This window comes from Enoplosus armatus, chromosome 12 (assembly GCF_043641665.1).
Source record: "Enoplosus armatus isolate fEnoArm2 chromosome 12, fEnoArm2.hap1, whole genome shotgun sequence".
NCBI lineage: Eukaryota > Metazoa > Chordata > Actinopteri > Centrarchiformes > Enoplosidae > Enoplosus > Enoplosus armatus.
The window spans coordinates 8,612,771-8,638,896 of record NC_092191.1 but is presented as its reverse complement, the minus strand read 5'-3'; the positions used below and the strand labels follow the sequence as shown (position 1 = coordinate 8,638,896).

The 26,126-nt window shown below is 42.6% G+C and overlaps 1 protein-coding gene across 1 annotated transcript in view; it reads left to right on the top strand.

Moving 5' to 3' along the window:
• Window positions 1-26,126, top strand: part of LOC139293908 (ankyrin-3-like) — a 94,285-nt gene that overhangs the window by 58,136 nt on the left and 10,023 nt on the right. The window contains exons 24-37 of the mRNA XM_070915576.1: window positions 1,461-1,584; window positions 5,171-5,273; window positions 6,993-7,102; window positions 8,895-9,119; window positions 9,309-9,463; window positions 9,824-10,035; window positions 10,272-10,479; window positions 10,852-10,948; window positions 12,197-12,425; window positions 12,601-12,726; window positions 13,237-13,359; window positions 15,446-15,527; window positions 25,098-25,172; window positions 25,579-25,710. Coding sequence (XP_070771677.1) covers window positions 1,461-1,584; window positions 5,171-5,273; window positions 6,993-7,102; window positions 8,895-9,119; window positions 9,309-9,463; window positions 9,824-10,035; window positions 10,272-10,479; window positions 10,852-10,948; window positions 12,197-12,425; window positions 12,601-12,726; window positions 13,237-13,359; window positions 15,446-15,527; window positions 25,098-25,172; window positions 25,579-25,710 — 2,001 coding nt within the window. The remainder of the gene's footprint in view (window positions 1-1,460; window positions 1,585-5,170; window positions 5,274-6,992; window positions 7,103-8,894; window positions 9,120-9,308; window positions 9,464-9,823; window positions 10,036-10,271; window positions 10,480-10,851; window positions 10,949-12,196; window positions 12,426-12,600; window positions 12,727-13,236; window positions 13,360-15,445; window positions 15,528-25,097; window positions 25,173-25,578; window positions 25,711-26,126) is intronic.

The window sequence follows — 26,126 nt, the reverse complement described above, 5'->3', positions numbered from 1 at the left end:
TCATTTTTACAATCAGAATAAAAGCACAACATGGAACACTATTCCAGCAACATAGTATTGAATTCCAAATCTTTACTATTATTTATGTTCTTCTTCTTGAGTGGATAACTGATGGCAAAAGCAGTAACACATAGAGTATTATTCTGGGTCAGTGTTTTTAGAACAACGGGGCTTGGAAAGCTCCAGAAGTTTGCTGATAATGTCACTGGGGGAAAAATACAACAAATGTGAAAATATAGCAGTTAATTAATGCCAAAATGTTTGTCATCACTCTGATAAATACAAAATATTCATAGCATTCATATTAGTTGAGACTAGGAAATGAAGATAGTGAAGAGTAAATAGAGATAATGAGTAGACTTATTAGAAGAATTGCTACACTTCTTGATAAAATAACTCTGGAATAAAATAATACGTCAAGCCTAGATTTATTTGAAAGTATTACTAAAGGATAGGCTATTGCTTTCTATAGGCCTGTATTCATGATATAGACAGTAGAAAGTGCAACTCACTGATGTTGTTGTAAATGTATGTGGTAGTCTGAAAAAAACAGAAAAACAATGGCAGCATATGAATGTAACCATGGCCACAATATTTCCCTTAACTTTAATTTTTAAGTGAATATGTTAATTGCCTGTAACCATATTGATTTTGGGGGCTCGATTTGGTCACGTGGTTCCATGAGTGTTGAATAGCAGGTGTAAAACCCCTTCGCCGCTGGTTTTATTTTGAAATGTAACACCGGAAACCCCTACTTTTAGTGTCACCTAACTTGACACTGGTGCTGGTGTCTGATCGGAGTGCGGCAGTATTGAAGGTAGGGGGAGGGGCTGCGGTGAAGGAGCAGAGTGTTGCAGGCAGGACAGAGCCGGACATGAGGGAGAAGGGGAAGCACTGTAGCCGCTCCGCCGGCTTCGTTGACCGGCGTGTCATCGTCCACCGGTCCGCCGATCGAGGTGCGGTGCGGTTGTACGCTTTCTACTTATTCTCTGCTTATTGTGCTCAGGCTTTGGTAGCTGTTAAACTGTATGCTGTTCTCTGTCTTTGAGTGTTGTGAAAGGAGCTGCGTTTGGTTTTACAGGAGAGCTCCAGATATACCGCAAAGTGGCTTTGCCGCCGCCTCTGATGGCACCTTTCTCTAAATAATTTCACTGACTAACCTCTGAAACAGCTCAGTGCTCCAGCTTCATGTTGTTGTCCTGTCACAGTCAAATGAATAGCCATAAAGAAAAGTTGCGGTGGCCTATGCAGTTGCAGTGAGGCATCTTAGCTTTACCGACGGAGTGGTGTTGATAAATGATCCAAGGCCTCCTCTAAGTACCATCATCAAATAAGTGAGAGTCGGCAATGAGGGCTTGTTTTTCTTCCTGAGGTGCCGCATCGCCTCTTTTGTCCGGATTGGGGATTTTTGAAGTTAACATGAGGATGTTATGATTTCACCCCTACCCCCTTCCCAACAGGTGAGGATGCGATGACCGGGGACACGGACAAATACCTGCGGCCTCAGGACCTCAAAGAGCTGGGGGATGACTCCCTCCCTCAGGAGGGGTACATGGGTTTCAGCATAGGAGCCCGCTCAGCCAGGTAAGCACCTGTCCTTTTTATTAAATGCATGAAAAGCACTGATGTACTCTGGTGCAGTGCTGTTCAACTTGTCCTGAGAATATTGTGGCCAGATTATTTTAGTTTATCTGACTACAGTAATTAAAGTGTGTGACATCATATTTGCTACAGATGCTGTGGTTGTTCACAGATTTCTGATGCCATATCTGATATTGTATACAGTGTCTAGATTGTATAGTGTATGTTGGGCTGCAACAGATTATATAAAGTACAGACCCTCCAACACACACTCTCAAAAACAGAATAATGGAAACCACCAGAGAAATCAGCTGGAAAGTTGCCATCTCCTGATTCAACCCGACAACATGATTCAGCGTTTTGTGCGGCCTCATTCAAACCCAGGCAAAGATCACAAATGGCCCATAGTGTAACACAACAGATATGAGCTGTGTCTGTGATAACTTCGATACTCTCAGTGAACAGCTGCTCATCGGGATTCGGCACAGGCCTAACCGCAGTTTCAAATAGTGGACAAAGTATGTAGTGGAAAACTGGCAGGCTCCAGTGAAAACACATCAGCGGCACAAGTGTTGTGCAGCCCCAATGTGTATTGTGGCCACACTAACAGATGGCAGATGCACCGTGATGGTTGGATTGATAAAAACAACTACGCTAACTGTGACAGGAAGCTGCTGACATCAGCGGGCCACAGCAAACAAAGGAAACACTGAATTAAATGGAGAGGTTCCATGTAAACAAGTTTGTTTGATGAGCTTCATGGGCTGATGTTGGAAAGAGTTTTGACAGAGTTAATGATGGAATTATGGGAATTGCTGTTGGCAGTTTAAAATATTAAAATGATAAGAAAATACAAGAAGTTGGTGACCACATTTTAGGGTTTGGATTTTCAGTTATTTGCTCAAAGCACTGTTTGTTTACTGTTAACAGTTTATTGGTATGTCTAGAATATCAAGGGTACTCCAGATTATTACCACTGAGAATTGTATTACTGTAAACTGTATTATACTGCTGCTCTTCTGTTACTGCATATGAAGTAGAAGAACAGTTTGTAAGCTGAAGTAGATATTGAAATTGCTGTCTCTTTGCAGGGGTGATCATGTAATGCTGTGAAATACTGTATTTTATCGATCAATGAATGAATGTATGATGCTGAGCCAGTTCTTTCCTTTTTCCTTACCTTTCTGTTTATGACATCGGCATTGCATGGTTTGCTTTTCGACTGGGCTGCATACAGCACTCATGGAAACCTAGAGACACTTGTGCCTAGTCTTAGCGTACAACCATGCAAAAGCACAGCATCAATGTTATACGGGGGGGGGGGGAAAAGAAAGCCACATCATGCTTGAATGTCCTCAAAATGCTTTGCTTTTCACTCTTCTATTTTGTTCTTTTTCTTTCCTTGTTTTCTTGCACCCTGTCCCTCATTCTAGCCCTAGAATCAGGTAAGGAAAGAGTAGTTGTTGTAGTAGTAGTAGGCAACATTAGTTGTGAATGGTGTCCCTCTCTTGTGACCCCTGAACTACTGTTTAACCCCAACCATACACCCATAAGACTGCTAACCCAAACCACAAGTCATCCATTATGCATCGGTGTCATTCAGTGTTGCTGTTATTCTGTCTGTGGTGGCAGATTTGTCACTTTGTCGTTGTCACGTGTTGTATTTTGAAATGGTCGCTCCATCTTAGCTGGTCACCATTCACCTTATTTTCTCATCCGTCTAAGAAAATCATCATATCTGCAAAATGAAAATGTGTGAATTCTTTTGATGCAGGTGTGGAAAAGAGGCACTCTTGCTGGAAAATAAAAGCCACACTTGTGTTTTTTGAAGACTTAACCTCAGTTTGAGTTGTGTGGACTAATCCCCTATGATTTTGATGTGGCTTTTAACCAAGTGGCACTTTAGCTATACTGCTGTAGTGCCACTAAGTGTAACTTCCAGGGATCAAACACATCAGTTTAATCAATCCCTTTTCATCCACCCTATTTACAGGTTAATAATTGGAGATGTCCCAGCATCACTCAGGATGATTCTGGATGTTAAATCATGGTTTGCAGAGATGGAAACTTTAACATTACTCTGGCATTTTGGTCCAGCATTTAGAAAACCCCCAACATACATCAAGGACAGACGCTCGGGGAACTGGCAGTCTGATTGATCAACTGTAAAATGAGTGGAGTGGTGTGGATAGAGGAGGGAAGGTGATGGAGAAGGATGGGGTTAGAGGAAAGCACCAAGGGAGAGATAAAGTGGAAAAAGTCTTCCATTTAGTGGATTGTTGGGTAAACACAGTAGAGAGAGGAAGACATGATGGAAGGTGCCATAACATGCAGAAATAGATGAAGGAAACGCAGGAAGAAATGGAAAAGCACGGATTTGTAGGGAAGAGAGGAGGATGGATGGAATGAGAAAGAGGAGGAAGCTGTGAAGAACAAACAGAGTCTGGGTTAGAGCAGGGGGGGGGGGGGGGGGGGGGGGGGCACGGCGCTGCCATGCCAGCGAGTCCATTCAGGCCATACAGAGTTGCTTGGTAACTTCGATGGTGGGGTAGGCTGGCTGTGCTGAATAAAGGGCTTCTCTCTGTGCTGAATAGTGTGCCCACTCAAACACGCTGAGCTCTGCATTTTCTCCCCCTCGCTCACCCGCCCCCCCCCCTCCGCACTCGCACACAGGACACATCAATACACACATACAGTATGCACTCTGACAAAATAAGGCTCAGAGTTGTCAGCTTTGTTGCTTTTTGCAAGCCCCTTATAGTGCACAAATACATGCAAAAACACACTCATCATAAGCGTTGTTTACATGACTGTGCATTGTTTAGGCTGTATAGTGACTGCATTCACACAAACTGTTTGGCTCTTTTGTACTGATCAAATCCCTGTAGCAAAAAAAACAGCTCAAGAAAAAAAAAACCTGAAAGGAATCTACAGCACCGCATGGAGCTTGAGAGGCTGCAAAAATAGGCACACGTCACCACACACAGCCATAAAGCAGACTGCAGCAAGACAGATAGAAAAGACCAGCCTCCCTTTTTGTATTTAGCTGCTTTGAAACAGGTCTAGGTCAGCTGCTAATCTTAGACTAAAGCAATGTCTGTCTTTTCAAGCTTGAGTCGGATTGAAACACTTTTGAGTAAACGCTATTTCTGTGACTGTCAGTACAAGAGACTTCCTGTGATTCTGCATACACGTACAGTCTACTAATCTGTAATATTTCATCATTTAGACACACTTTCTCTGTGTTCATGTAGCACACCAACCACACCTTCATGTAGAAATGATCACAACAGCCGTCTGCGTTTTCTTTCCGTCTCGTCCTCTTTCCCTCTATCTCGTAATGCAAACAGACTGACCTCACACTCATTTCCATCTCTGAGTAACCTGCTGCAGTATCTTATCCCTGTTCAACTGCTGGCTCTTCCGCCTCTCTCTATTTTCCACTTTTGGACTCTCTCTGTCCAGTAAGTAAACCTGGTTCCCTGGAGGTTGCATGTAGTAATGGATTCCTTGCTTTTTGTCTTATGTCGTGTTCCCCTGCCCGTCACTTGTTGTTGCCCGCGGCGCTGGGTTGCGTGGTAACATGTAGCCTCCGCTCCTTCAGTTCGGATAGGTCCAACACACTCAACCGGAGCTCCTTCGCACGAGACAGTATGATGATTGAAGAGATTCTGGCCCCCACAAAGGACACGGTAAGATCCATTTTTTCCTGCAATTTCTTATCCACCCTCTATACCCAACCCCTTTCTCTTTTTCTCAGTCTCTGTTCACGTTTTCCTTCCTTGGTATCTTTAGCTGTCTGTTTTTTAAGCTCTTGTTCATCAAATTCCCTGGTTATTTTCTTGCACACTTTTTAGCTGTGCTCTGTCTTCCTGTCAACGGCTTGGTGAAAACACAGGCTGGGTAGAATTAAAGCAGGGAGCATGGTAGCTTTACTTGTCTTGCACTAAGGTCATAACAGAAGCCGTGTTGATGCCATTCTTGCTTTTGCTAAAGTGCTGAGGGTGAGTGTATAGCACCTTGACGAAGAGTTTATTCAAACCTAAGGGCTTTGGGAGGCCCCCCCTTTACTTTCTCATGGAAAAATGCAGTGCTCTGCCGGGCTTGTCTAGCCTGTCCAACGCTTGTTTTGGTGGTCAGGAGCAAAAACAGAAACTGTAACCTCTCACATTATAAACAATATTTGTAATATAACCTACGAGTTCAATGACAACATCACCCAAGATCTCAAACTATACATGGCCAAAGTATGCACTTATCAACTCTCTTCTTTGAAAAAAGAGGCAAATGTTTTGGACTTCCAGGGAGCTTCCCATTAGAATTATATCTAACTAAAAATATACACGAGGTACTCCTTGGTGATCTGCCATATATGGTAGGTGAAGTTTCAGTTACAATCACATCCTCTACAATCTGTAGTGGGATTGTTTTAATTTAGAAAATCGTAGGGCCATGTCATCTTCGCAGAGATAAGATCATGTTTTTTGTTGGTGGAAATTGAATCCTTTAGTGAAACAAAGCACCATAAATGAACTTGTCTGGACCACACAGTGCCCTCAGTGTGACTTCTGAACTGTCTCTCTTCTCCCCTAAGCTTCAGAGTGTCTGTAAAGACATTTCCTACTTGGTTGACCCACTCAATAAGGTATAAATTCACAGGTTCATAGCTGTCTGACTCATTCGTCGGTTTTGTTAGTTTTCAGTCACTGTCAAAGTGGTTCAGCTCCCCTTCCTCTTGAGTTTCGGTCTTTGTATATTTGTTTGTTTTGGGTCTATGCCATTCTCATCTCATTCATTAGTACTGGTCTGTGTTTAGTGGATGGTCGTTCCCATGCTACTTTATGAGTTCCCATGATTTGGTGTTCACATGCATAGTGATTCATTAAAGCTGATTTCCAGTTTCTTGTTTTTCAAGCGTCATAATTGTTACATTTACATTTAATGTGTTATTTATTGTGTCTCTTAGTTCTGAGTTTGGTGGGACTGCAGATAATCGTGACAAATTCTGTTGAAATACAAGTCAAGAAGCTGTAAATGTTATCAACTCATTGCTCCATACCATGCATGACTCGAGGGTCTTGAAAAAAAGAAGGGAAGGTCTTGCCTGTCAACAGCAATGTCCGTGCAATGATTGATAATTAGCTCTCTTTTGTCTTCTTTGTCTTCTTCTTTCCTTCTATTCACTTTTTGTTTTGTCGATTCTGTTTTAATGATTTATCTGCTGTCGATCTTTCTCATCTCCTCCATCTCGACTTTTCATCCTCCTTGTTCTTCTCACCTCTCGTTCACCTTCCTCTTTTTTTCACCTCAATCTCTATCTGCCTTTCCCCCCGCTCTTAAATGTCTTCTTCCTCTGTCTTATCTCTTCATCCTCCTCTCCTCACCTCTGTCTTTGGGTCATCGTCTCCCAGCACCTGGCTGTGACCAGAGACTACAGCTCGGAGTGTATGCGGCGCTACAGCTGGACTCCGGACACCGTGGACCACAGCCACAACACTGTGTCGAGCCCCATTCACTCTGGGTAAGAACAGCTGTATTGTCTCATCCAATCTGTGAAGGAATATTTACCAGCATGTACACACACACACACACACACACACCTCAATGTGAGTGTACAGACACATAAACTGCATGTACATCTATAGAACCTTTGCAGAAATCACACATTTTATATGCTTACTGCACACAACTGCTGTGTCGTCTTTTGTTCTTCCCCTAAGAGTCAATATTCAGCAAACCCTGCAGCACTGATGCAGACGAGGGGCAGAGCTGTGGGATTTCTGCAGTGCTGCTACTGTACACATGACATAACAGCAACAAAAGACACAGTTCATCCTCTAAAGCGCTCATGTCATAAGTCTAAAGACATGGTCCAGACATCACCCCCATGTTCACTGACATGCTCTATTTCTGTTATCACAGAAACAAAGCACAGACTCTATGTGAGCTCATGTGTTTCATTTGGCTAAACTGATAAGATTTTGCTCTCATGTCATTCACATACTTTGAATATATGACGTTATAAAATGTTAAGGTCTGCTCTAAGTAAACAGTGCTTCTTTGGTGTTATGCTCAGAAATTAAATACAGGGATCTGTCATGTCCAGTTTTGGTTCCTCATTTCTATTTTTGGCTCATTATTTTGTCTTTTGTGTTTGTCTGTCTATTTATTTGTTATTGTGTTCATTGTCCTTTTGTCCTTTTCTGTCCCTTGATTTTTCTTTCATCATCAGTAGTTATTACAGATACGAACAGTGACTGTGAAACTTTGATACTAAAACTAGGTTCTGGGGGTTTGCCTCCTGCATTGCCTCCATGTGTTTATTTTGCAGCCTCTCCTCCCCGCTCCCTCAGTATGACTCCAGGTGATGACTGAGTTTGCAGCTTTCACCCATGATGCCGCAGTGATGTCACTCACTCCTCCACCTCTGTCTCCTCCCCCTCATCTCGTCACTCTCTCTTCCCTTCTTAGCCTCCTTTCCTCCTCCACTCTGTGCTAATCTCATCCGTGTGGTCTGGTGTTTCATTTGCACTGCCTAGACATTAGAAGTGTGTAGTCAACGTGTTTGGGAGTCTTTCATTGATGTGCCATCTCTCTCTCTCTTTCACAGTGCACATTAAAAATAAATCTTCCTCAAAACCTTACAGGGATTCTGCTATTTGACACATACAGTGCAGAAAAAGCAACAACACAGTGCATAACACAACACTTGTAAGGAAAAGAAGAAGAATTTGGCTTTAGGCATAAGGACTGCTCATAAAAAGTGCATAAACAGTTTTTCTATGCCTACACTCTGCTGCATCCTCTTTACTTGTGTCAATGATTAGATTAATGGGAGGCCAAAACCTGCTCTTAATTTGAAGAATGCGACACAACACATATTAATCACATTAACCCTATTTTGGTGAAACATCTGTGCAGGTGTTTAATATTTGATCACTGAATGCTGCTTTAGAGGAACTGAAATTTTGGCAACAGTCTGACCTTCAGCCTCAGAACTAGAAACTAAACTTTCTGCAACCTCATTAGCACCCTGTTTAGTTTCAGACGGTGTTAAAGTTCTAAATTGAGGCAGGTGAAGGTGAGAGCTGCCAACACTCAGAACTCAAAGCATCTTTTTTTTCTTCTTTCTATCGTTCTGTCTTTGCTCTTCCTCTATATTTGTTATTTTCCTTACTTTGTTTGGGTGTACGGTGATCACAGCATGGGAATCGTCCTCCTCACTTGTGTCCGTGGTATGGCTTCTGTCTATCTTTCTCTTTCTGTTAATGTTTTTTTCTTCTCTTCTGACATTGTTCTTTTTCGTCTCGCAGGTTCTTGGTCAGCTTCATGGTGGATGCCCGTGGTGGTTCCATGAGAGGCAGCCGCCACAATGGCATGCGCATCATCATCCCTCCCAGGAAGTGCACAGCGCCCACGCGCATCACTTGCCGCCTGGCCAAAAGGCACAAGCTGGCCTACCCCCCACCCATGGTGGAGGGTGAGGGGCTGGTCAGCCGACTGGTGGAGGTCGGACCAGCTGGGGCTCAGTTCCTCGGGTAGGACGCTTGGGAATTTCTTTTTCCTGTGTTGATGAGTTGCAGTTTTCAACAGGCCATAGAAGATATTTTCTAGTATCTACTTAAAATATCATGACTCAAAGAAACTTCTCAGCTGCAGTTAAGTTTATGGTTTCATTAACCCATTTCCTCAGGCTGTGTTTCATTGTGTTGTATTTTCTGTTTCAGTCCTGTGATTGTGGAGATCCCCCATTTTGGTTCCATGCGGGGGAAAGAGAGGGAGCTGATTGTGCTGAGGAGCGACAATGGTGACACGTGGAAGGAGCACCAGTCTGACGGCAGGCCAGAAGACCTCATTGAGCTGCTTAGTGGAATGGATGAAGGTAAAGGAAAGGTTATTCAGTGTAGTTTGTGTCTGCAATATGAGTGAATGGGTGAAGGTGAACTGAACTATTTAGAAAAACCTATTCTACATAACCTAGGGCTATATGTCAGATGGTGACCTAGAAAATCAGATTTTCACTATAGAAGCATTTTTCTTTTTTTTATTCAATCTGTTTATCCTATTTAGTGTCCTTTTTGTAGTGACACTGACCCAAATATCATACCTCAATAGTACCAATAGTACATTTAAATGTATTTATAAAGTCATCATTTGTATGTAGTGACTTCCTCGGAAAGAGACAACAACCATTAAATGTTACTTAAATTCACATTCATGAAAGAAATATTTTCTGTCACAGAGCTGGACAGTCCTGCCGAGTTGGAGAAGAAGCGCATTTGCCGCATTGTCACCAGAGATTTTCCTCAGTATTTTGCTGTGGTGTCGCGGATCAAGCAGGAGTCTAACCACATGGGTCCTGACGGAGGCTTGCTTTCCAGCAGCACTGTGCCCATGGTCCAGGCCTCGTTCCCACAAGGGGCGCTCACCAAGAGGATCCGTGTTGGCCTGCAGGTACAGCAGGACTCGTTGGATCAGCTCAAATTTAATCTGTTTCATGACTCTGCTTTTTTGTTGCAAATACTGTACACTGACTTATTATTTATTCATTCCTGACCTATTTTTGGTTGAATATTCTGCCTCACACGCCTGGACTTTTTAATTTCATCGAAAGTTCAGGAAAAGTTTGAACGAACATTTCTCAAAGTTTAATCATTGCTCTATCTCTGTCTTACTATGTTTGTGTTTAGGCTCAGCCTGTGCCAGATGACATGGCAAGGGCGATCCTTGGAAACCGAGCCACCTTCAGCCCCATTGTTACTGTAGAGCCCAGGAGGAGAAAGTTCCACAAGCCGATCACTATGACGATCCCTGTCCCACCTAGATCGGCAGAAGGCCATCCCAGCGGCCACCGAGGCGACTCTGCACCCTGCCTGCGTCTGCTCTGCAGCATCACAGGCAAGCAGACCTGCAGATAACTAGAGCATGACCACACTGTAGCAGTACCTCTATCCAAATAGCTTTTGCAGGACTAGCTTTGAGTTTCAATTTATTTAATACAAACAGTTTGACAGTCATTTTATCCCTAGATACTAATAAATATTATTTGTGACACCAGACATAGTTGATCATCCAATTACTATATATGAAACAGAGTAACTCAGTCACCATGAATTGAATAGCCGTGGGCACATCAGGCCTACTTTTATATCCAAAGCCACTCGTTGAGGGAAGATGAACTAAGAAGATAAAGGGGGGGGTGTTACCAAAGCTAAAACACCAAAGGCTGGAAATGCAGTGAGCTCATCTTTTGGCCCTTGTTTCATACAGGAGGGACGTCCCCTGCCCAGTGGGAGGACATCACCGGGACCACACCGCTGTCCTTTGTAACTGATTGCGTCTCCTTCACCACAAATGTGTCGGCCAGGTGAGACATACATACACATACTACACACACACACACACACACTATACACACAACGGAGCACAGTTAAATATAATAAACACACTAAAAAGAATAGAATGCCACATAGTGAATTAACCCACATATAACCTCATTAATACTCATGTCTAAATATATGTTGAGCTTGAAGCCAACTAGTAGTAACAGTAGTAAATTAAAATCGGCCCAAAATGTTCCATTTGGATTAATGAACTTTATTTATCTATTTGGCTCACTGTTGTGTCATCATGAAAATGTATTATTCTCCTTGTGGGTTACGCAGAAAAGCAGTTTCCAATAGCTAGAAATGAAGTGCATGTTGGTCCTACCAAGAGATAATCTGCCACTACTTTATAATGTATTCAGTCGTTTTTCAAATTTTCAATTTCAAATATTTAATGGCTCCAGGTTTTAAGGGTCACTGTTTTCTGGCATTTTTATGAAACAAGTGATTCATCCAGATAATAATTGACAGATGAATCGATAAAACAAGTAAATCCAAGGAATTTTAACTGCCAAAAGACATCTTAGTAAGCCTCAAAATGGTGACAGTGCAGTGAAGCAATAAGAAGTTGGCAGTGAATCTGAAAATCTATCACAAGAGGAAAAACTCAAATTACTGTCAGTTGGGAATCGAAGGAATTCAGCGAGTTCCCCTCTTGTCTGTCTCCACATGTTACTGGCTGACTTTAACCCATTTATTGAATTAGTTAAGTGGCTTGATAGTACCGGCACTCTCTTTAGTAAACATTTTTCTCGGTGGCCCTGTATACTAACAGGGTTACACATTTATCAGTGATACAGAGTCACGTCAACCACGCCTGCCTATAAAAAGGCTGCTAACCTGACCTTAGCAAGTGAACTTCTTGGTTACAGTACGCAAAGTCATGATCTCTCATCCTAACTAGATTGGAATCATGTGGTGAGTGTGCAGCCTGATATTAACTGAGCACCCCTTGGTGCTCTGAAATTGGATTACTACACAGCTGTCATGTGTTCAACCTTCAGAGAAATAACCCAGCTTGTTTGACTTTTTACTTCTCTCAGCCTTATGAAATGTATGACACATAAATGGCTTAAATGTGCAGTGCAGAGATCCAAACATCCAAATGACTGTCGTAAATCATCCTCATATTAGGCAAATTGTTCACTTGGCTGACTACCAGAATTGTCATGTTCTTTTTGTGTTTTTCCCCCTCTCCCCTCCTCTTTCCTCCGATCTTTCCTCCGCAGGTTCTGGCTCGCAGACTGTCACCAGATTCCTGAGACGGTGAGTCTAGCGTCTCAGTTATACCGGGAGCTGATCTGCGTGCCGTACCTGGCCAAGTTTGTGGTGTTCGCCAAGATGAACGACACTATTGAGGCTCGGCTGCGCTGCTTCTGCATGACAGACGACAAAGTGGACAAGACCCTGGAGCAGCAGGAGAACTTTGAGGAAGTGGCCCGGAGCAAAGATATTGAGGTTAGGGTTGTGTGTTCATGTGGACTTGTAAACACTGTACTGCACTAAGAGAGTCTAATAAAGAACACACTGACAAATGAATACATCCATTAAATGTTATTGAAATACAATCAACATCATCTCCAGAATGTGTTCAAGTTGTGATACTACATTTTTGGTCAATGGATTTCTGTAGGTTCTTGAGGGCAAGCCTATCCACGTGGATTGCTATGGCAACCTGTCTCCTCTCACCAAAAGTGGGCAGCAGTTGGTTTTTAACTTCTACTCCTTCAAGGAAAACAGACTTCCTTTCAACGTGAAGGTATAAAATGTGTCCCTCCTGTCACCCTCTGTCGCCCTGCTAGCATTTACTGTCTGTTATTCACTCTGGTCTCCTTTGCAAATGTGCCTTGATGATTAAATTGTCAGAAGTGATCATCCTCCCCTAATTAGCTGACACACATAGCAAGAGCAATTCTCTTTTTCAGTATCTGAAGCATTTTCTGTAGCCCAAGAAAATTCAAATCAAGTGACAGTGAATGTTTTGATTCTCACAGATCAGAGATACATACTGTAACTCAATTTTTGTCCTCGTCTTTTGACATGCATGCAGTCTGACAAATGAAATACTTTTTTCTGCTCGTTCCCTCCTTACATCCATATACTGCATCATAGGTTGAGGTAGAAATAAATGAATTTTCTACTCCTGAAGTCAGAAGAAAATGTATTTATTTATTTTTTTTTCTTTTTACATTTTCCACTTTGCAGTGTTGTTCCTGTAATTGTTTGTTATAGTCAACTCCTGATGCAGTCTTTTTGCTATCTTCTACAGATCAGAGATATGGGCCAGGAACCATGTGGCCGCCTCTCCTTCCTGAGAGAGCCAAAATCTATCAAAGGCTTTCCGCAGACTGCCATATGCAATTTGAATATCACACTGCCAACCCACAAGAAGGTAGGATCACCATGTTTGAATCGTTCATCCTTTTAGGCCATATCATATCATTTACATGTAACTGAAATTGACATACAGAAAGCAATGTTTTCCTGACATCGAGAGGAGCCATTGAAGTTCATTTGGTCTAGAAGTGACTGCCTGCTGCTTGTGTCTTTTATTAGTGTAAAAGCCTGTGCCAGTCATAAGACCCCACAACGTACACATGCAGCCACACATGCACACCGTGCTTTGTTCTATTGCCTGGCTCACTGTGGGTACATAAGAATTATGCAACAAAAAAAACACACTTCTCATTTGTTTGTTTGTTGTGGTGTTGATTGATCACAAGAAACTGAAATTCTTTTGCTTTTGCTTTTGTTATTTTGCGGTTTATTTTGATTAATCCCATAGATTTCTTCTGATGCCTTTTGTTGTTTTTGCTGCTCCATTTTCATTCCCTGAATTTTATTTCCACCTCCCCGCTCATTATAACGTCCCTGCTCTCCATTGTGTCATCTCTCTCCTCTCCTGCAATGCATCTTGGAATACCACAGGATATGGAGTCTGATCCTGATGATGAGGTAAAACTGAATCTTCATCATCACATGGAACTGCTTCTTCTTTGTCGTCCTTTCTGTTTGCTCTACTGCAGATGCTGTAGTAAATATGCGTGTTGCAAATATTTTGTCTCTGTGCAGTACCTTGGTGTGAAAGATGCTTCTGACTGCACGTTTTTTTTACACAGCTACGTCATTGCTGAAGTGACCCCATGTAGTGCATGAGTGGAAATGGCAGTTGTTTTAATCAGCAAGGATTTATTTATTGTTGTCTTCATCCCAAGTCCAGTGGAGCCAATTGCTGTGCCACGCCTCAGCTTGTTTTTCATCTCTATCTTCCTTTCCATACATGTTCAACAGGAAATCACCATGTCTCCATCCTTACTATTAACTCATAGGAAGTTTCACACAGGACTATGGTATCTTTTGTCAGCTAAAGATGAAACCTTAACGCTTATCATTTGTCTACTTAGTCATTGTTTTGTTGTATTTGGGGTTTCCCTTCTTCACCCTTGTCCTTGGCTTGTGTGTAACAGAATACTAACTCTCTCAGCTGCATGTCAAAACATTTATTGGAGAGTTTAATCAAAGGGAGATAAGGCTGTTTTTATTTTTGAGTATCTACACATTATGAAGTGACCGTGTGTGTTATATTCCTTCTAAATAAATATATCCCTCCCTCGCCAGACTGAATGTTGATATTGGACAATTCAGCTCCCAGATTATGTTCTGTGACAGCATTTTTGAACATTCAGTGCCAACATTTACAAAAAAGTATACCACCAATAACCACGCATTGCAACTGCAGTATGATTACGTTATGGTTAAGGTTTTCAAAAGGTTGTGATCATAGTTTCAACATTGATTGTCTGAAGGACACAAACTCCGGTCACTGGCATGAAAGACAGACACACTAGACCCACATTCATCACGCCAACCTCCACACCTTTACTTTTCACTTTATTGCATAAAGGGCACACTATTAACTGCATTGGCACTGAAGGTTGGCATATACTGTAAATAATGTAATGCAGAATTGTCCAATATGAACATAATTCCTGGAGACTGGGGTGAATATGTACCAATGTCCTAATATTGGAATTGACACAATTACCACTATTATTGTAATTTTAAGAAGGTGTACCATGTCACCACAATTGATGATGATCTGGGGAACGCATCTTCATGATAAGAGGACATGCGTTTAACATACGGTACCTAACTGGAAGTTGGATTTTCACCATGCTTACCACTTACTGGGTAGGCCATACAGACAAAGCTGTAGTTATTTCATTGCAATAACATTGAGAAATTCAGTGAGTGAAGTTATGCAGGGAAACAGTCCATTACTCCCCAGAGTAGACACTACAGTACACCTGCAGTGCCTCCTTGTGCCAGCACTAACAGCATGTACTGATTCACTAACAGGACACTATGCACTGCACTAAGTTAACATTATTATTTAAACCTAATTCTGGTAGATTAGAATCGCATTTCGTCATATTTTTTATGTTAAAGCATCTTTTGTTCTTTTTTGTTTGTTTCAGACTGAAAAGCCAGAACGACGTCATACCTTTGCCTCCTTAGCTTTGCGTAAGCGCTACAGCTATTTGACCGACCCAGCAGCGAGTGAGTTTCTCATTTCTACTTACACAACATTTTTAATTGATTTCAGATATTTATGTGATTTTAATCAGTTTTAGTGTCTAAAGGTCCCTTTATACAGTGTACAAGTTTTTTCATATATCCGTAGTATAGGAAGAGATCTACCTGACAAAACATGTTCATCAATCATTTATTCTATTCACCTGACACATACTCTTTTATCATCTGTCATTCTTCAAACATTTGCATGGTTTACTGTGTGTTACGCTTTGCTTACCCACCCCATGTTGACAAAAAGTCTCCCTGTTTCAATGTTATTTTACATTTGTGGAAACACTGGGAATCAATGTCTGTCTGTTCATTTATCATTTGAACAAAAAATGTTTTAATTCATGTGGAATAAAAATATTCTTTTGAATTGTTCTCATTCTTTTAGTGGCCATTTCACTCTTATTGGCTTTATGATTGTGTGCGGCTGTGTATATTAATGTGGTAACAGGTTGCACTTTACATTAACTTGATTTCCCCTACAGTGAAACTATGTTAGAGCAAACACTTTCCTACAATATTTTTGCCATTTACAATATATTGGCATACATTTTCATGCAACCATTATATATTTTAGGGGCAATTTTCCTATTGCATCTTGTACATTATCAGGACACAAAGATCTGACACATTTTGAGGTACTGTTTTGTTTTCTTATTCCAGCATATTCCATTTGAGTCTTTTGTGAAAAAAATATGTTGTTAACAACCATTTGATAAGATTTGAAATACATTCCTAGGTATGACTTTAGAAATGTTGATTAAACTGAAATCAGAGACAATTCACTTAAATTGCAGGGCATACTGGAAAGGCATGAACGGCTGACTTTTTTGTAAAGTGCAACCTCATATTTTTTCATGACCAAGCAAGTAAAGTGATATTTTTTTATTAATGGTATACACTTGTGGGGTCATCTCTGGCATTGAAAATGAAAGGATAAACACATGTCAATAAAACATGTACAGTAAAAGGCACTGTTGCAAGGAGGCAAATAGAGAAAGCACATCAAAAGTCAATGGTATTGTATTTTTTGGTTATCATGTCATTTTTTGTCAACTCTACTGTATGTCAAGCATTTTTGTTCCTATACATGCTCTATTCTTTATCTTGTGTATTTTGTCATTAGTCATTGATTTTAGACCATCATTTACCATATCATCCTGGGTTTTTGAATAGGGGCCTTTCTTAAATTTCATGTGTAACATTTTGTCTTGCTGCTGTGAATAATGCTGTTTCTGACTGACTCAAATTTCTCTTTCTGGTTTTTATTTTTTATTTCAAATTATTTTACGTTACATTTTATGTTTGCTTCCTTATGTTTTTTTTATTTAAATTATTGTTGAAGAAACAACTGATCGAAGCTCGCCGAGAACACAGCCTTCTAGCTACCCTCACAAACCTGTCTTTTCAACGAGATCTTATCAGGCGTGGTCGCCTGTTCCTGTCGCCGTCCCTGGCCAAACCAAGTCTGGGTTTGGCTCCCTCTCCAGTTCGTCATCCAACACGCCCTCTGCCTCTCCATTAAAGTCTGTCTGGTCCATCAACTCTGCCTCCCCCATCAAGACCAACATCCCTGGATCACCTGCCTCTTCTGTAAAGTCAGTTAGTGACATGGCCTCTCCCATCCGATCTTACAGAACCATCTCCTCTCCTATAAAAACTGTAGTCCAGCAAGCCCAGTACCCAGTCCAGGTCACCCCCAGTCCCCTGGCCTCACCAGGTAAAACTGCCCCAGATCCTATGTCTATGAAAGGACTGGCAGCATTGTCTGCTAGGACCTCCCCAATAACTGTCTCTGGAGGAGGAAGCGCTCTTCTTGAGAGAACATCCATAGGCATGACCCCACCAACCTCTCCCAAATCTTCTCTTAGTATGTTCGGTTCACCCCTACCATACAAGACTGTTATGGGGGGCTCAAGTGGCACAGCATCTTCCTCCTCACCCATAAAAACAGTCCCTGGTCTCTCCTCTGTGCGTTCCTTTGCCTCAGATGCCACTAGCTCTGCAAGAAACCTGTTCTCCTCTCTTTCGTCACCACTTAAATCCAACAATCCTCCAAGTGCTGCAGCTCTGATCAATGGAACTGTGTCGCCTACACAGTACCGCTCTTCATCTCCAACATCTCTTCTCGCAAGCAGTCTGCAAGAGAGAATACAAGCAACCACCAATGCTGCAACTACAAGTGTCAATGCAGCCTTTGATGAGGTTGAAAAAACATTTAATTCTTGTTCTGCAGGCTATGGCACCTTGAAGTCCTTGTCCTCTTCTGCATCCTCCTCATATCAGTCCATTAGATCATCAGCATCTAATTCCCTTTATGCCTCTCTTAGAACCCCTCCTAATGCCACCACTGCTGTAACATCCAGTACAATGACAGTTCCAGTGTACTCTGTTATTAATGTACTGCCAGAGCCCCAGTTTAAAAAGTTACCTGAGGTGTCCAAGTCAGCTGCTGCCCTTCTGTCCCCACGGAAGACAGTGCATGCTGAGACGAATGCTCAGTTGCAGTCTTCCTTTGCCAGAACTCTTTCCCCTATCAAAGCCCCTCTTTTTTCTGCTGGCCTGAAATCAAACACTACATCACCACTGTCATCCAGCCAAGAGATTCTGAAGGATGTCGCTGAAATGAAAGAGGACTTGATACGAATGTCAGCCATTTTGCAGACAGACCCAAATTCCATGGCTAATAAAGGATTTCAATCTGATTCTCCCAAAGAGGCTAAGATAGAGGACGAGGAGCCATATAGGATTGTGGAAAAAGTAAAACAAGATTTGGTAAAAGTGAGCGAAATTCTTACTAAAGACTCTGTGAAGGATGGTAGGGTTTCCCAGGCAAGGGGTACTTTGGATGACATACACTTCTCAAAAGTACAAGTTGAACAACCACCAAGCAACTGGAGCTATCCGCCAAGATATGAGACTGTGGTTCCTCAGACCAAATCAAAAACAATACCAGATAGAGATTTCAATCTCTCCAAAGTGGTTGACTACCTGGTCAATGATGTTGGTAGCAGCTCTTTCTCCAAAATGCACGACACAAAGCATAAAGCAGAGGAGGGCAAGAGAGAAGGAGAGGTCAAGGAGAAGCAGAAACGTGTCCTAAAACCCACCATAGCAGTTCAGGAGCATAAGCTCAAAATGCCTCCAACAAACATGCGCTCTTCAGCTTCAGACAAAGAGCTCAGTAAAGTAGCAGATGCGCTTTTTGGAGCAGACACTGTGCTAGAGTCCCCTGATGATATCTCACATGAACAGGATAAAAGCCCCCTCTCAGACAGTGGCTTTGAGACCAGGAGTGAAAGGACACCCTCTGCCCCTCAGAGTGCAGAAGGCATGGGCCCCAAGGCCCTTTTTCAGGATATACCAGTGCCCCCAGTGATCACTGAAACTAGGACTGAGGTTGTCCATGTCATCAGGAGCTATGAGACCCCAGAGGATAACAAACAACCTGCAATGGAGGATGCACATTCTGTCAGATATATTGATTCAGATTCTAAAGGGCATCTGAATCAAGCTACATCATCTCCAGAACAGAATAAATGCTATTCAATAAAAGTCAGCCCTGATGAGGATCCAATGGGGAAAGGGATGAGGGTAAAGGAGGAGACTCACATCACTACCACCACCAGGATGGTGTACCACAAACCACCTGGCAAAGAAGCTGCATCGGAGAGGTGTGAGGAAACTATGTCTGTGCATGACATAATGAAGGCTTTTCAGTCAGGCAAGGACCCTTCTAGAGAGCTGGCTGGATTGTTTGAACACAAGTCTGGCAATGAGGAAATATCACAAAGAGTCCTCGAGGACATCAACTCCAAACCTAAGGTTGAAAGAATAATTGAAGTTCATATTGAAAAAGGCAATAAAACGGAACCAACAGAGGTCATCATCAGAGAGACAAAAAACCATGCAGAGAAGGAAATGTATTACTATCCAGGCAATAGACAGGAAGAGGAAGAGCCTGAGGAATCACTTCCAGTGTACCTTGACTCCCCCAGAGTGAACACACCCATGTCACAAGAGGAAGACAGTCGCCCCAGTTCAGCCCAGCTCATGGCAGATGACTCTTACAAAACACTGAAGCTACTTAGCCAGCAGTCTGTAGAATATAATGAGGATGAATCATCAGAACTTAGGGGAGAATCTTACAATTTTGCAGAGAAAATGCTTCTCTCTGAGAAATTTGACCAGTCTCATTCTGATACAGAGGAATATCTGAGAGATAGGTCTCGCTTCCACTCACCGGACAGAAGCAGTCACAGTGAGGGTAGATCAGTTGGGCCAAGGACAGAGTATGTCTTTAGGTCGTCGAGAAATGTGTTTGACAAATCTGGAAGAATGGCCAATGTTGATGATAACTTTGACAAACTGACACTTTTGCAGTATTCTTCTGAGCCTGGTAGCCCAAAGCAGTCTGTTTGGATGCGTGTGCCAGATGACTCACAGAGTAAGGACAGAGAACAGCTTATGTATGAGGACAGAGTGGACAGGACTGTAAAGGAGGCAGAGGAAAAACTCAGTGAGGTATCCCAATTCTTCCGTGATAAAACTGAACAGCTCAATGATGAGCTCTCATCTCCAGAGAAGAAATCTCGCAGACCAGACTTCAGAGAATCACGATCAGGGCCCAGTTCTACACACAGCAGTCCAGAGAGGTCAGCTTATAGGAATGGGGGTAGTGGGGAAGAGTGGAGCAGAGAAAGGCTTAGAGACAGGTTCAGTTCCAGTGACAGGAAATGTGCCAGCTTACCCAGCAGTCCAGAGAGGAGAGTATTGTTGCAGTACAGCGATTCAGACCCCAGAAAACAAGGAGATGGTAAATCACAGGGAAGCACAGGTGAAAGCCCTAAACCTTTTCAAATGTCTTCCTCTAAAGTCAGTGCAGTGAGGCTAAAATTTGAGCAAGAGGCTCAAAGGCAAGAGAGGAGTCATCAGGGTGGCCAAAATTCAAATCCTCCTATCAGGAAACTCCAGGAAAGCAAGCTACCTGTGTATCAGGTGTTTGCCGGTTCAAACATTCCAAAAACACCAGAGAGTCTGGGAAACCAGAGGAGATGTCCAGATAGCGAATCAAATAAGTTCTCACCCAAGCATGAGACCAGTGGAAAAGATCAGGAAGAGAAAAAGTTATTCAAAACATGGGAGAGCCAAGAGTATGGGAACTATAAACCCCAATCTCCCAAACTATCTCCTTCTTCAGTCCATGATTCTATGAAAGATGGCAACAATAGTGATTCCCAAAGACAAGAAACCACCAAGAAAATAATCTACACAGAATTCGTTGTCCGAGAAAGTCCAAATAGCAATGATAGTCTAAAAAAAAACTCGGAATCACAAATTCCTGTAAGAAAGCCATCTAATTTCTCAGAAAACCACAAATCTACTGCTTTAAAATTAGATGCCTCTGTTGAACCATATGAGAGGACAGGGTCTCATATACCTACTTTAGCTAGAAATCGGTTACACAGTAGCTCTGAATCCAACAAGTCTACTTGTGGATCATCAGTAGGAAAATCCACAGACTCATCAGACGGTAGCCAGTCAAATGTAGTGTGTAATGGTGTTGATAGTGACCAAGTAGAGTATTTGGATCAAGTAACTCCTGTAGTTGTCACAGAGGGTTTCAAAGATATTAAACCCTTACCTGTGTATGTTAGCATCCAAGTAGGAAAGCAGTATGAGAAAGAAACAGCCTCGGGGCAGCTGGGAACATACAAAAAGATAGTAAGCCATGAGAGTAGGACAGTGCATGAGACTAGGGGTGCATTTTACACTGTCAAGCAAAAGCAGTCTCCATCTCCTCAAGGAAGTCCAGAAGATGACACTCTAGAGCAAGTGACTTTCATGGACAGCTCTGGGAAAAGTCCTGTTACCCCCGAGACCCCCAGCTCAGAGGAAGTGAGTCTGACCTCAAGAACACCAGACTCTGTGATAGGCTTCATGCCTGGCATGCCAAGCCCTATCCCAGAGGAGTCTGAGGATGAAGAAGGGAAGACCTTCATCTACAAGGAGCCCTCAAAGGAAAAATCTAAACCAGTTTCCTCAGATAATCACAGTAAAAAACAGGATGCAGAGAGACAGAAGTCCAAGGAGAAAAGAGTGGCTTATATAGAGTTTCCACCTCCTCCTCCTTTAGAGGCAGAGCAGTCCGACCCTGAGAAAAGGGGGTCGTGTGCTTCTTCTGAGGCAGAGACAGAAATGATGGAGGTGAACCTTCAAGAGGAGCATGATAGGCACCTCTTAGCCGAGCCAATCATCAGGGTCCAGCCTCCATCACCTATTCCCCCTGGAGCTGATAACAGTGACTCTAGTGATGATGAGTCTGTCTTCCATCCCATCCCTATCAAAAAGTACACCTTCAAAATGAAAGAGGAGGGAAACCCAAAACAAAAAAACCCTGAGAAAAACGGAAACAACAGCAAGGAGTCTGGGATCAATGGTGTTGTAAAGGGGGAGGATGCTGACTTTGAACAAAATGGCAATGACCAGTCAATCACTGACTGCTCCATAGCAACCACTGCTGAGTTCTCCCATGACACAGATGCAACTGAAATAGACTCTTTAGATGGGTATGACCTTCAGGATGAGGATGATGGACTGAGCGAGGACCCTAAAACATCTAGTCTGTCCAATGATGGAAAAACAACAGACCGCTCATTCAGTCAGTCAAAGCTTGAAGTGATTGAGGAAGAGAAATGTGAGGAAGGGGGGAATAATGGAAAGACTAAAACCAGCACATCTTCAGTGAAAAGCAGTGGAGATGAAAAAGATTATACCCTCGAAGGAAGACATCCAGATAGGCAGGGCTTTGCAGAAAACTACTTTGGCTACCAACTTGAAGAGGAACTGAATTCAACCTTTAAAACTGTTGCCACCAAAGGCCTGGACTTTGACCCCTGGTCCACCAAAGGGGCTGATAACGAGGGAGTTTTTGAGTCTAAAACAAAAGAGGAGGACCCCAAGCCCTTTGGTTTATCGGTGGAGGACAAATCACAGGCTACAACACCTGACACAACCCCCGCTCGAACACCGACTGATGAGAGCACACCGACTAGTGAGCCAAACCCCTTCCCTTTCCACGAAGGGAAGATGTTTGAGATGACCCGCAGTGGTGCTATTGACATGAGCAAGCGGGACTTTGTTGAAGAGAGGCTTCAGTTTTTCCAGATTGGTGAGCATTCCTCTGACCCTAAAACAGGGGAAAAGGGGAGAGGGGGCAAGATCCTGGGGGTAATTTCCTCTCAGTCAAAAACAGGGGAGAGGGCCACAGTAGATGGGAATGTTCTAGATACTACCACAGACAGCAGCACTACACCAACAACACCAGCAGCAACAACAGCAAAATGCAGCCCTGCACAGCCTGGCAATGACACTGGCTATACTGGTACTGATGCCCCCACCTGTGAAGCCATAGCTGAGACCGCCTCCTCTTGCACAATCACAGCCTCTAAGGTTGATCCCAAATTACGCACTCCTATTAAGATGGGCATAGCTGCCTCTATAACTGTGAAAAAAGACTCAGGGGATCTCACTGATTGTAAAGCTGAGATTTCAGAGGGTCAGTTGGTGCCAGAATACATCAGTATAGAGGGTCAGTGTACAGAGAGCCAGTCTAGCAGAAACACTGAGCCGAAGTTAGATAGAAGAGATTACCCTTCTGAAAACTTCAACAACAACAATAACCTCGAGTCCTCCAGTGTTCAGGCCAACTACATTCAATGTGGTAGTGTGGTGTTTAATTTGCAGTCCTCCTCTGAGCCCACTCTTCAAAAGGCTAGCAGGATAGAAACACTGTGCTGTAGGGATTTAGAAGAGAGAGTGGAATTACATAATAGCAATCAAATGCAAGAGCAGAAAAGTGAAACAGTTAAAGAAAGTGAAGTAAAGCAGCCCAAGTCGAGGCTTCCAGTTAAAGCATCAGGGTGGTCATTTCACACACAGGGAACAGCCATAGGCAAACAGAAGCCCAAACAAGCAGTGACGGTTGAGGTCAGGAAAAGAGGAGAGCCAGCCATAGCCAAAGTAGAGCCCAGGTCTAGAATACCAATCAAGGATGTTAAAAAGAGCAACCCTGCTGCTACAGCTAGCTCGCTTGTTTCAGTTCGGGTTACCTCACAGCCAACAAGGGCATTGGACACAGACAGAGCAGCCATACAGTTGCCCTCAAGGCTACCACTGAAGGACAGGCATCAGGTCAGCAATGTAACAATTGAGGGAGTATGTAGACAGGACAGAAAGGAGAACCCTAGTGAGGTTTGTAAGCGCACCATCGAATACTTTAAAGGCATTAGCGGGGAGACGCTAAAGTTGGTGGACCGCCTGTCAGACGAGGAGAAAAAGACGCAGACAGAGCAGTCGGAGGAAGACAGCACCTCCCGGAGCACCTCTCTGTCGGACGCCTCCCAGCCTTCCCAGCCCTCCCAGCCCTCCCAGCCCTCCCGCTCATCCAGGTCTGGTAGAGGTTCGAGGGCTGAGGCCGGGGCCGCGTCCGTAAGGGCAAAGGTGGCGACGACGGACAGGGCCTCCGGCAGTGAGAGAAGCAGGAGGAGTAGGCGGACTGGTGGGAAGGAGGGCAGTCAGGGACTCACAGGGTCTCGAACGCCTCCCATCGCGGAGATCAAGCCTAGTTTGTAAAACTTTCACACTATGTTTAAAATACATCTATATATTTATATATTTCACTTGTAGTTGCATGACATCGTTGTGATCGTTTAATGGATTGACTGGAATGCCTGTGGCGTGTTTACATATTCTCTTCAGAACAGTAGCTGTCATTTAAATTTCTTTTTTGCCATTGATGTACTGTGTACTGTATTGTCCTTGTTGCAAGATTCTGTTTTCTCTGTTCCCTTCTTTCAACCCTTTTAAACCTTTGTATAGTAGAGTGAGCATGCCAGTAGTAGTGACTGGTCCACTGGCACAACCAGTCCCTTTTTTGACAATTCTCTGGTCTGTCTGTCTGTCTGTCTGTCTGTCTGTCTGTCTGTGCGGGGTGGCTACCAAGTTATTGTAGTAGTTTGTTCTTACAGAATTTATCAATTGTCATTTAAACTAACTAGTGTCCGCAAAGAACACACAAAAGCGCCTTCGCATGTTGACATTTTAGATTCTAACATAGACGTTTCCACCCTAGATTTGTAGAACTATGAGTCTGTTGTTGAGAGTCATGTTATGCTTTGTTTTGTGTGGTTCTCATGACAGTTACTGCCTGCCTAGAGGATACATACCACAAACAGTCACAGAGCACCACTTACTCTATGAACATATTTAAGTTGCCCATAATGTCTCTAATGTGAAATATCCTTTTCTTGCCATCCTGGGGAAATAATTGATCCTATATCACAGATATATCACAGTAATATGCTAACCATTGTAATATTAATATTTTTTAACACAACTTTTATTAATGTTGTGAATGTAAATAATTCTGATGAATACGTGGCCAGAAAAGGAAAATTAGTACATATTTATTTTTCTCTTACATTAGTTTACGGGGGGAGAAGAATGTGAATGGTATTGATGTTTCTTTGTCCTCTATCTTCCCAGGTCCCCAAAGTCCATGTGAGCGAACAGACTTGCGCATGGCTATCGTTGCAGATCACCTGGGACTCAGTTGGACAGGTGAGAAATATTGTGCATTGCTCTTTTTTTTCTCTCTTAATCCCCTTTTACCTAGCTTTATTTCTTGGGCCAAATCAGTCTCAAACCCTGGTATTTACTGCCATCTTCAGGCTAACAGAATAACTTACAGAGAATCTATGCCAAATATATGGCTGAATGCTAAATTTATTTAAGGACAAAAAAGAATAAAACTACCTTCCTGTTACAGAAAAGCATTGACTTTTCAAGTTAAATAAGCTGTTGTATAAATCACAGACTTGAATCATTTTGAAATACAAATATATGTATTGTATATTACCCTCTGCAATATGTGTGTTTGTACTGTAAATATCATGACAGACACTTAAATGCTGTACATAAAAGTTTGAATATTTATGTCTGAGTTGCTATCTGTGTCCCATCACAGAGTTGGCTCGGGAGATGAACTTCACAGTGGATGAGATCAACCACATCAGACTAGAGAACCCCAACTCTCTGACAGCACAGAGCTTCATGCTACTCAAGAAATGGGTCACTCGGGAAGGGAAAAATGCCACAAGTAAGTTACTCTACAGTCTTTCTGCACTTGATTTAAGGCTAAAATGTTAATCACCTTCAGAAGACAAACTTCTTATGCTAGCTCACTAAAATAAAAGCTTTTTTCACAGGCTTCTGTGTTCTCCATCTTATTCAGAGTGCCTGTCTGTCTATCCTCCTCACTCCCTTTCTGTCTGTCTTTTCATCAGCCTCATCTTTTCTGAAATCCTCTAGCACCAATCTGGACAAGATGCTTAAATTTAGGAACAGGCTTATTGTGTTTATTGCCCCATTTCAGAACAAAAGGAAAAGGCCAACTTTTTACCTCTTTTTGCTATTAATACTGTTTAAACAGTTATCTTTTTATATATATTCAGTAAAATCATTAAAACATTGGAATAAGCTGTTTTGCTCCAATTTACAAACCTTGTTTCATCG